General features: G+C 35.0%; 2 protein-coding genes across 2 annotated transcripts in view; both read left to right on the forward strand.

The window, feature by feature from the left end:
• The first annotated feature begins 1,824 nt into the window (after window positions 1-1,824).
• LOC106318528 (mediator of RNA polymerase II transcription subunit 8-like) lies at window positions 1,825-4,901 on the forward strand. The gene is made up of 12 exons (XM_013756545.1): window positions 1,825-2,217; window positions 2,297-2,421; window positions 2,681-2,805; window positions 2,880-3,063; window positions 3,170-3,253; window positions 3,333-3,391; window positions 3,489-3,731; window positions 3,826-3,876; window positions 3,971-4,180; window positions 4,267-4,317; window positions 4,442-4,505; window positions 4,592-4,901. The coding sequence occupies exons 1-12, from the start codon at window positions 2,033-2,035 to the stop codon at window positions 4,756-4,758; spliced, it is 1,548 nt and encodes a 515-aa protein (XP_013611999.1). The 5' UTR covers window positions 1,825-2,032; the 3' UTR covers window positions 4,759-4,901.
• A 5,184-nt stretch (window positions 4,902-10,085) lies between these two features.
• LOC106318530 (signal peptide peptidase-like) overlaps window positions 10,086-10,437 on the forward strand; it is a 3,064-nt gene continuing 2,712 nt past the window's right edge. The window contains exon 1 of the mRNA XM_013756551.1: window positions 10,086-10,276. Within this exon, the coding sequence (XP_013612005.1) occupies window positions 10,237-10,276 (40 nt within the window). The 5' untranslated portion in view covers window positions 10,086-10,236. The remainder of the gene's footprint in view (window positions 10,277-10,437) is intronic.

Here is a 10,437-nt window from a genome sequence, read left to right on the forward strand (position 1 = left end):
ATTTCAAAATTTACTTTGAATAATTTTTTTTGATAAAAGTTTTGAACTAACATTGATAAATTTTTTAAAATTATAAATTACTAAAATTATTAATCCCACAATGAAATTTTTTTTATCAGTAATTTAAAGTTTTTGCTATTAAAGATACACATGATAAAAAAAACATATGAGTAGAAAGCATCATTTAATAGACATTAATATTAAAAATATACTATGTATGTTAATATCATTTAAATTTAATTACATATCCTATCAAATTTTTTAAGAAATTGTTTGGATTAATAAAATTGATTTATATGTTCGCACCAATTTAATTATATATGTAATAGTTAATGACTTTTAATTATTCAATATATATTTATTATTTCATAATATGTAAGAACATATAATACATAAAAATAATTTATATATATAATGTTTATCCCGCGCAAGGCGCGGATCTTAATCTAGTATATATTATATTATAAAAATTTGGCTACCTATTAGGTTTTTGGATCGATGCCGATTCGATCGGTTTCAGTTTGGTTTTAGTTCTTTGGTTCTAGACATATAGGATATGCTCTGGTAATTGGTAGAATCTAAACTCGAATCAAACCTCTTTTTCAGGTCAGTTATGTTCTTTGATTCCAGATAAATGTGTCCGAGCAGCCTTGTGCAGTAATAATATCATCCAATCAATTTGAATAAGAAAATTTTCTAATTTAAAAAAAAATCCAAATTCAAACTCAAATAATTTCTTGAAAATCTAAAATAATATTTAAAATTAGTATCTGAAACCTAAATAATTAACTCAAACACTCAACTAGATTTTATGTAGTTTTATTTTATTTTAGTCATAAATTGTTCAATTATATATAGTGTACATTAAATATCATGAATTTTTTAAGTTTTAGGTAATTTTGTATAGCACTAAAAAAAATAGCATTTTTAACGTTAAAACCCCTCAACTAAGTTTGTTTTGGGTAAAAACCCTCAAACTAAGTATTTAATGAAAAAACCCTCAAACTAACGTTATTTAATGAACTAAACCTAGCAGGTCATAAATACCATTACTACCGGTAAATCTTTAATTTAGGGGTTTCTACATTAAGTAAACATAGTTGAGCGGTTTTACCATTAAAAATTTAAAAAACAAAAAAAATCAAAATTTTATAATATTATTTAAAAATTAGTAATTTTTTTTGACAACATAAGCGAGAACTAAGTAACTAGACCGCGCGATTCAGAAAGCCAAACCGAAAGTATTGAATCGACATATAACATAGCTGAAGGAGAACTCCCCGTACTACTTGCAAGCTTGTCCGCCATAGTATTTTATGCTCTTGGAATATGTCTGATCCGGAAGTTAGGGAAGAAAGTCTTACTGCGTCTAAATTCTTTATATAATTTTTGTTATATTTTCTCGGTTTTTACATTTTTAATTTATACATATGTAATGTTGATCTTAAGAACACATCAAACTCATATATTTACAAAAAAAAAATATTAAAAATGCTAATTTTGAAATTTTAAGTTACTAATTTTTAGATAATATTATAAAATTTTGATTTTTTTGATTTTTAATGGTAAAACCCCTCAACTATGTTTACTTAATGTAAAAATCCCTAAACTAAAGATTTACCGGTAGTATTGGTAATTATGACATGTTAGGGTTTAATTCATTAAATAAAGTTAGTTTGAGAGTTTTTACGTTAAATACTTAGTTCGAGGGTTTTAACTTTAAAAATCCAAAAAAAAACTAAATCAAATGTGTGTATACAAAAATCCAATATGTTGTCAAAGTTTCAAATAAAGGCCCATAAGGGGCCCATCGTATAAACTTCAAGATGAGTACAGAGCTCAATTCCGACGAACTTGTCGGAAACAATCACATCGCATTCCTCCGAGTCACCAGGAACCAATCTCCCATCAGAAGAATCGAATCCATCAATTCTCGGATCTCTCTCTCTCTCTCTCCTTTATTCTCCTATACTTCCCATTCAAAGCAAGCTTCTTTACAGAACTAGGGTAAGAAAAACCCTTGAGGAGCTCAATGGATACAGCGACGCAGCCACCACAAGGACAGCCGCCTCCAGTGGCTGAGAAGCTGAATCCGGAACTTGTACAGCTTCTGAATCTAGAGTCTGTAAAGACACGAGCCGATAGCTTGTTCAAGGCAATTTCTCGGATCCTTGAAGATTTCGACGCTTATGGTCGAACCAACACTAGTCCTAAATGGTTTGTGTGGGGCGGGAGTTTTGTCTTTATTTCTGGTCTGTCTATATGAAAAGTTGTCTGATAATTTATTCTTTAACAGGCAGGACATTCTAGGGCAATATTCCATGGTGAATCTCGAGCTCTTTAACATTGTGGAAGAGGTGAAGAAAGTCTCCAAGGCCTTTGTTGTGCTTCCAAAGAACGTCAATGCCGAGAATGCTCAAAGTATGTTCCTTTCTTAATGGGATGCTTTGCTTCGAATCAATGTTCAAAAAATAGCTAGTTTGTAGATAGGCTGTTTATATGAGATTATTGATTAGGCAGACGTCTAGACCAATTTTTAAAAATTTGGTTCTAGAAGAATAGTTTCGTTTAGGTCCGATTTTGCTGACTAGGTGGAAGCTCCGCCTAGAACGATATTTAGAACACTGATTCGAGTTATTGAATATTGAATCTGATGGAAATGGTTTTGTGTGATGTTCAGTTTTACCGGTTATGTTGTCTTCCAAGTTACTTCCGGAGATGGAAGCTGATGACAACGTCAAGAGAGAGCAGTTGCTTCAAGGCGTTCAGAATTTGCCTGTGCCAATGCAGATTGAAAAGCTAAAGGTGTGAGAGTTTGTATGCATTTTTTTTTTCTCTTGTGGATTTTTTTTTGCTGAAGATGGTTTTTCTTTTACTAGGAGAGGATGACCTTGATTGCACAAGCTTGTGAAAATGCTGAGAAAACTTTAGCTGATACTCGTAAAGCCTATGGATTCGGCGCACGTCAAGGCCCATCTATGCTTCCAACTATGGACAAAGTTCAAGTTGCAAAGATTCAGGAGCAGGAGAGCATGCTTCGAGCTGCTGTAAATGACGGCGCAGGTAAGAGACCTCACTTCTCCTTTTAACATTTATTGAATCACTTGATTTGGTAAGAAACTGTAATCTGTAGTTTTGCTCAATTCTGTCTCATGTTTTGTGTTTTAAGGAACAAGGCTGCCTCCAGACCAGAGACAGATAACCACTGCACTTCCACCACATCTGGTAGATGTGCTATTCGTCAATGATGCAGGTATATATTTCTTTCGCTCCATATCTACATTCAGTGACATTCTAGCGTTATTGATGAGTCTGAAACTCTCTTTCATTAGGCAAGAATGCATTACCTGTGGCATCAAACAACATCAACAGTCAAGGGAATATGATGCAGGTACGTCTATGCAATGACTAGTTATTCCTATTTTGTTTTGATGATTATCACTAATCATAGGCCATGGAGGTTTCATGTCTTTGACTGTTTTTCTAAGGTCTCTGGAACACAATTTATGGGAAGAACAGCTGCATCTCCATCTAATGCAAACTTTGATACCACAAGATCTCCCTTGCCATATTCCAATTCTCCTCAATCCGCGGGTATGCTTAATGCCCCTTCGCCTCAGCAACAACAACAGCAGCAGCAAAGGTCGAAGCTAATGCAGTTGCCTCAACATCAACATCAACAGCAACTACTTGCACAACAACAACAGCTCAGGCAATCTTCTATGCAACAGGTTGGCTTTAACGTTTGCCTTCATACATCGATAGTTCTTCACTTACTTTAATGTTATTTGTTAATTTGAATATATTTCTTTCAACTTTGTATAGAGTCAGATGCCATCACTCCATGATTTGCAAGCTCAGCAGAAGTTTCAGTCGGTAAGTTCCCAGTAGAATCAGTGGAACAAACTTTTGTCTTGTTATTTTCTTTTTGACTCTTTTTTAAGTTTAAGATTGTGTGTTTATTGTCCAGTTACATGGGCAGCAACATCAAATGCCATATTCTCAGTCAATGGGACACCAACAATACCAAGCGAGACAGCTATCAGGTGGACATATTCAGCATGGCATGTCTCAAGGACAGCTCAATCCAGCGATGTTGAACCGTCAGTTGAACCAGTTTTCAGGTGGAGCGAATAGTGCAATGTTTACATCTGCACAAGGCTCCCCAAGTAGCCAGATGGTGAGTCACCTCTCATTAAAGCTCCTTAATTAATAATTAATTATCTGCTTTTGCTTATTTGGTTTGATTTTGGCTATAAATTCTAGATACCAAACATGTCGTCTATGCAATCTCAGACACTTAATCCTAGAATGCAGGTTAGCTCAAAAACTCATACTCGTCACTATGCTCTTTGAATGATTAAATTAAATAAAAACCATGTTTCTTAAATAACAATGAGCAAGTCTTAATCTGATGTCTCTTGATCTTGATTGTTCTCAGCAGTATGGAGTTTCGGGTACCAATGCTCAAAGAGGCCATGCGTCTCAAATGTTGGGTGACCAGAGTAAGAAGTTTAAAAAAAACTAAAGCATGCGTTCTTACACTAAAACCGATTCATTAACTATTTTCTCCCCTTGCTGTTTCTTGCAGTGTTTAACAACAGCGGAATGATGCAAACTCAACAGTCGCAGCAACCACAACAGCAACAACAGCAGCAGCAACAGCAAGGAGGCTATGGAAATATGCAAACCAATCAGCAGAATCTACAGCCTAACATGTTGCAGAATCCACAACAAAGACACCAAAACCCTCAATAAAACTCCCCCTTTTGTATGACTTGGGCTTGTAATAGGAACCCTTTTCCGACTTGTGGTTATAACTTATAACGTACCAGTACGGGCCTGGCGCATTATTTACTTCAAACAAGGTTTATGTTGATGGGTGAAGAATCCTTTTGGTCTTAAGAGGAAGTGAATTGGAAATCTTGCAGGATTTATCATTAAAATTTGAAAAATACAAAAATACAAATATCTTAATAAGTTGGAAATCCATACAAAAACCATAGAAACAAATGTAATTTAAAATTAAATAATTTTGTTTGAGTATCTTAAGATGTTTTCAAATTCCTACATGAACAAATTAGACAAAATTGTGGTTGCATTTGGATCGTTAATTGTTTTTGAATGGAATGAGGTGAAATGATTTAGTCTATTAATTTCATAATTTTTTCACTATTTAACTTAATGGGATGAAATATCATTCTATCAATTTCACAATCATTCAAAAAAAAAAATATACAAAGAAAAGGATTTATAAACATTCTTTTATAATTTTGATTATGAATTAATGAAATGGATATATCTCAACTTTAAATTAATCCCATCATTTTGTTTCATTAATTCTATTTCATGATTACATACCCAATGTTAGATTCTACTTTAAATATTTTGACAATTTCTTACCTTAATTCCACTTTCTAAGTTAATTTCTTTATTTTTATTTTAGTGACATCTAATAATTTCCAATGTTTTAAAAATCGTTTTATGCGGCTGCTTAATCGCTATGTTTACGGAAACTGTATAAACTGTCTAAATTAATAATTTTTATTTATAAATTATAAATATTAGTATATTTAACATAAAACATATGAAAATAATATAATATAAATATTATTATTTGTAAATCATAATATTTAATCTATTAGTATATCATATATATTTTGGTATATTGAGGTTATAGCTAGTAAACTTCTAGAATGATTAACTAACTATTTTAACGTCTAGTCTTTAAGCACTATGCGCTGAGTCACAGTCCGCTTAGCGCTTTGAACACTGATAATTTCTGTGGTTATTAGTGTTTCTATTTCTAATTTATTTTGTTACTAGGAGTATTCCGGCGCTACGCGCCGGATTCGAACGTTGTTTTCTTTTTTGAATTCAATTTATTTCATTTATCATATGTTAGTTGTTAGTCCAATCAAGTTTGAACCAATTAAGAATTGAAGGTCGTGAACTAATAAAGGATTTTATGAGTACATGTTAGTATATGTCAGGTTTGGAGTCATCAGCTTTCGACGTCATGTCAATGCGTTTGTTGTGTAATTCTTTTGTTTGTGGTTTTGTCTGTATAGTTTTTTTGGTTGTGTGTGTTTGAGTGTGTATATGGGTGGGGGTATATTTTGTAATGCTTACATTGATACGAACACATGGGTTTGTGTTGTGTTATGTTGTTTTTTTTATTTTTATGTGTGTAATGTGGAGTGGTGGGATAATTTGAGTATTAGTTTTGGACGATTTTTCTTTCAAAGCATGTTTGAGTCGTGTTAGTGTTTTGCGGTATATCTTTTGGTGGATTAGCTGTTTTTCTAGTAGGATATGGGCTTATAATTTTTTTAATGGGCTCAGAGGATTGTAGTTGGTGTTTTGACTGTTTGTGTTAGCTAGGGTCGGTCAACAGAGTTTAGTGTCTACATCAAGCTGAGTAAGTTGTTCATAGTCTTTGGTTTGTATTTTATTTGGGTGAGTATGTGTTGTGGTCGAACCTCTTGGGAATTGTTATTTTTAGCTGGAGACGTGAATTTGGACGTGCAATTGTCCTGACTCAGTTTTGGTAAAACTTAAAAGGTTGACGTTTAGAAATTAAAATATTAGTCATAAAACATAGTTCTCATGGTTGCTGGGAAGAGTTGTTAAGAATTTCTGGTTGCTTTATGGACTTCTGGATTTGGAGCTTCGTGTGTGACAACCATTTGAAAAGGGAAGTTAGGTTAGCTTTGTAATGTATTTGTAGTGTTTAAGGGCTTATGATATTGTGCGAACCTATTTTTAAAAGAGGTTGTTGAAAACCTCCGAGTAGATGATAGTACTAACGCCGTTATCTTCGCCGGCAGTTGAGAAAAATAAAAAAAACATGACCACGATAGTTGTGTGTTTTGGTATCTTCTGCCACCTGAATTCATGTATTTTATGAGCGCATTAATACAATTTTATCTAATTTCCAGATAGCTGATAAGGTTTGTTAGTAAAAGTGATAGGTCTGTGTAGTACGATTTTTTTTTGGGTTTGACTGTTAAATGTATACGATGGAAACGTTAAAATATGAAACCAATTAAAATCCAAATAAGAAAAAAGTCCACCATGAAAAGTAAACCATAGTGTTTGGTAGTTTTATTTTTAAACAAAAAACATGCCAGTCTTCTATTTGAAGCTCCACTTGTTCTTTGTTAGTCTGTGGCTTCTTGCCATAGCAACCTTCCTCTTTCACTGGCCCGTCCTCGCTTGTATTCCTCCCATCAATAGATGTCTGACTTGGATCTAATGGCTCCCTCTTCCACCTGCAACATCGCCATTACCATCACTTTCACCCTGATTCACGGGACAGCTCTAGAGACAATGATTGTGGCATTTCATTCACACCCTGAAAATGTGACTCCCTAATCAGTTATCAAACACCATGTAAAGTTGCATAAACTTGGACGTTTATTTGGGACTTACATTAACCTCAAAATTAAGCTGAAGTGGGCGTTGGTTGTTGTCAAAAAATGCGGGAAACAGCGAAACTCTGATGTATGGCATTGAAGTTGAAGTGAGATAGACTCAATTGGAAGTTTAAGGTGCTCCCAACAATCTCCTGTAGGCATTGTGGGAGGTCCCAATCCTGGAGGTCTTGTGTAACAGCAACCTGCATAAGCAACATCATGTAATTTTATAAACAGCCATTTTCAATAATTAGAAAAGTATGAACGCAAGGTGTTAACAAAGACGAACCAGGGGTTTGCTGCGCAGATATTAGTTAGTTTAGTTATTACAATGTCAAAGGCAACAAATTCAGCAGTATCAGTTGTATCAGACATGGTCATTTGAACGCAGCACATAGCATATATTATCCAGTGTAATGTATTACTCTCGTAGCATAGGATAGTTTTGGATTTGTAAATTAATTGTTACAAAGTTTGTTGAGGGTAGATTACCTGATAACTAATTGCATTCTCCTCATTGGAGGGAGCGCATGAAAATGATGAGAACCCATGCTGCAATTTGTGGTAGCACCATGTTTCTATTCACTCACAACACCAGTGAAAATGAACTCCGTAGAGTGTAGTTATTGAGATATTGTTAAGCCACTTATTTGTCATGTTGAATTTAGGAATCTCAAATTTGTAAGGGTTCTCAGTTTACCTGAGGTTGAGATTTCAGCAAGTAGTCATTAAGCTCTCCTAACGTCATTCTTTCAATCTTCTTCAGACCACCGTACTTCGTAGGGTTGAAAGTTGAGCCTTCCTCACAATTGCATACCCTAAAAAACAGTCGGTATGAGTTAGTGTGCTGAACTAATTAGGTCGTACTAAGTGGTAACTAAAGAAATGTGTGGTTGTCCTTACCTCTCTAGATAACTTTGACCAGGAGCGCACTCATTATCAAAATAGAAATGAGTTCCTGAAGTTGCATTCGAAAGAGACGTCCTGAGACAATATCTAAGACAAAAAAAAAATATTTTAAGAAATCCGTAAACATAATCTAAACAGGGCGATTCATTCATCACCACCAACCAATATTGGGTTGATGCTAGTGGCAACCACCCACCACCTTCGGTCCTTGGCCCTATTAAGGAAACACACTTAGGCATACATTAGAGTGCCTGCATAGTCAGTAATTAAGGAACATTTTAATAAATGTCGAGACATGGAAACACGCTGTATGATTAAGTTATTAAGAAGTCTAAAAGTTAATGAGTAGATATATACCGTTCAATGCTTATGGTGATCATGAGACATTGTGTACTCTGGCTCTCTTCGTTGTAAGCAGTTCTAGTACCCTAACTTACCAACAATATCTGTCAAATAAACACATACCATAATATTCCAATTGTAATATGAAATCCTTTTATGCCGATTTCAGAAAATTGGAAATACGAAGGTAACCTGGTATACTCGTGTTTGCTACTACCAGAAATTGGTCGTAGTTCCGCAACTTGAAGCTCTACAGCGGGATCGGTTGCCCATCTCAGAAAGCTCCGCGAAGACGGTTTTGTTAGTGAAACGAATAGTAATGGGGCTATCGCTAAAGTGGAAGTTGGGGTTGCTACGGGTTACTTCACATACACTAAGCTCATACAAATATCCTTCGCTTGGCAAGTGTTTGAAAATGTTCTGACGGTGCACATTAATTGACGCCTCACGAAAAAAGGATTTTCAGATAAAATCTTCCTAAGATCATCGATAATAGAACGAAATTGTAATTAAAAATTGAAAACAAAATATCTTTGCATCAAGAAGCAGTATATCAACACCCATAAACTAACATTTAAAGCCTCCCAGAGACGGAGGAGTCTCGTCTGGACCATCTCCTTACGCAGTCATGCCTTCAAGTCGGAAAAATGATGGTGACATGTAGTCATTTTCGGAAATCATGCCAGAGAAATTCAGAGTAAATCAGGCGGCTGAAAGTAGGGGATTTCGCGAGGCCAAATCAAGATATATCTATACGCTTTAAGGAGCTTATGAACGATGAATTAATGCTGCAATGAAGACGAGATAGAGCGATTAGTGGATATTGTTGATTGAAAGACTTTTAAGAGGAAGCGTTACTTTGCCGGGGAAGTCGAAATGGTGGCGTTAGGTCTTGGATGGCTGAATAAGTTCAGATTACGGCTGCATAGAGAAGAAGGTTTAGTTCCTTGATGGGCCAATTTATATTTAGCCCATAAATTGTGTGCTTACAAATCAACGTAAGCCCGTAATAAATTAAAACAAAATAAAGCGCGAGTTAATAAACATCACGAAAACGTCAGAAAGTATCTGAAAAAGTTAAGCAGACACGTGTCTTCATTTGCCCTTACCTCTCTGATGACGTGGACGCAGAAGGAGAGACTCAAGACAACTTTATTGTATAAGAAACGATTTCTTTGTGTTTACGTTATAGTCTTCCGTTGGAACAAAAAAAAAATATCGGTTACCATATGCGGAGTTACCAATTAAAAAAAGAAATCCTCATTGGTGATACCGATGAATGTCATCTGACCAGTGATAATACGTGTCTGATGTAATAAACACGTTGACGCTACCAATCATATAAGTCAGTCACATAATTACGTCACAGCCAGTGACGTTTACAGTCATATATATTAACTTTCTTTCCTTAATTCTATCTTCTTCTTCCTCCTCTTCTCACAACTTTTTTAAATTTATTAACAGATCTGGTGGAATTTAATCTCTTGACCCCACCAAACCAGTGAATCTCTCTCTAAAACATTCATCAGTTTCACAAAGTAACCGAACACACAGGATCGAATCAATCATGAAGAATTGTGAGCGAATCGCTAATCTCGCTCTCGCAGGTTCTCGTTCTCATCTCACTCATCACAATTGCTTACATCTTCACTTGCTCGATTCCTTTCTGGGTTTTGATCCCGATCGGTTTTACAGTGATGTGATTGTCTCGTTTAGTGGTTTCCTTGTGAAATTCGCTAGCTTTCCGGTTTAATTGATTACTCAATTT

The sequence above is a fragment of the Brassica oleracea genome, chromosome C9 (genome assembly GCF_000695525.1).
Source record: "Brassica oleracea var. oleracea cultivar TO1000 chromosome C9, BOL, whole genome shotgun sequence".
Classification (NCBI taxonomy): domain Eukaryota; kingdom Viridiplantae; phylum Streptophyta; class Magnoliopsida; order Brassicales; family Brassicaceae; genus Brassica; species Brassica oleracea.

Excerpts from the sequence above, each read along its gene's own strand:
- LOC106318528 (XM_013756545.1), top strand. The coding sequence starts at position 2,033 with ATGGATACAGCGACGCAGCCACCACAAGGACAGCCGCCTCCAGTGGCT. Across the intron at positions 3,392-3,488 it reads GTCAAGGGAATATGATGCAG|GTCTCTGGAACACAATTTAT; the intron begins GTACGTCTATGC and ends TGTTTTTCTAAG. Across the intron at positions 3,877-3,970 it reads CTCAGCAGAAGTTTCAGTCG|TTACATGGGCAGCAACATCA; the intron begins GTAAGTTCCCAG and ends TTTATTGTCCAG.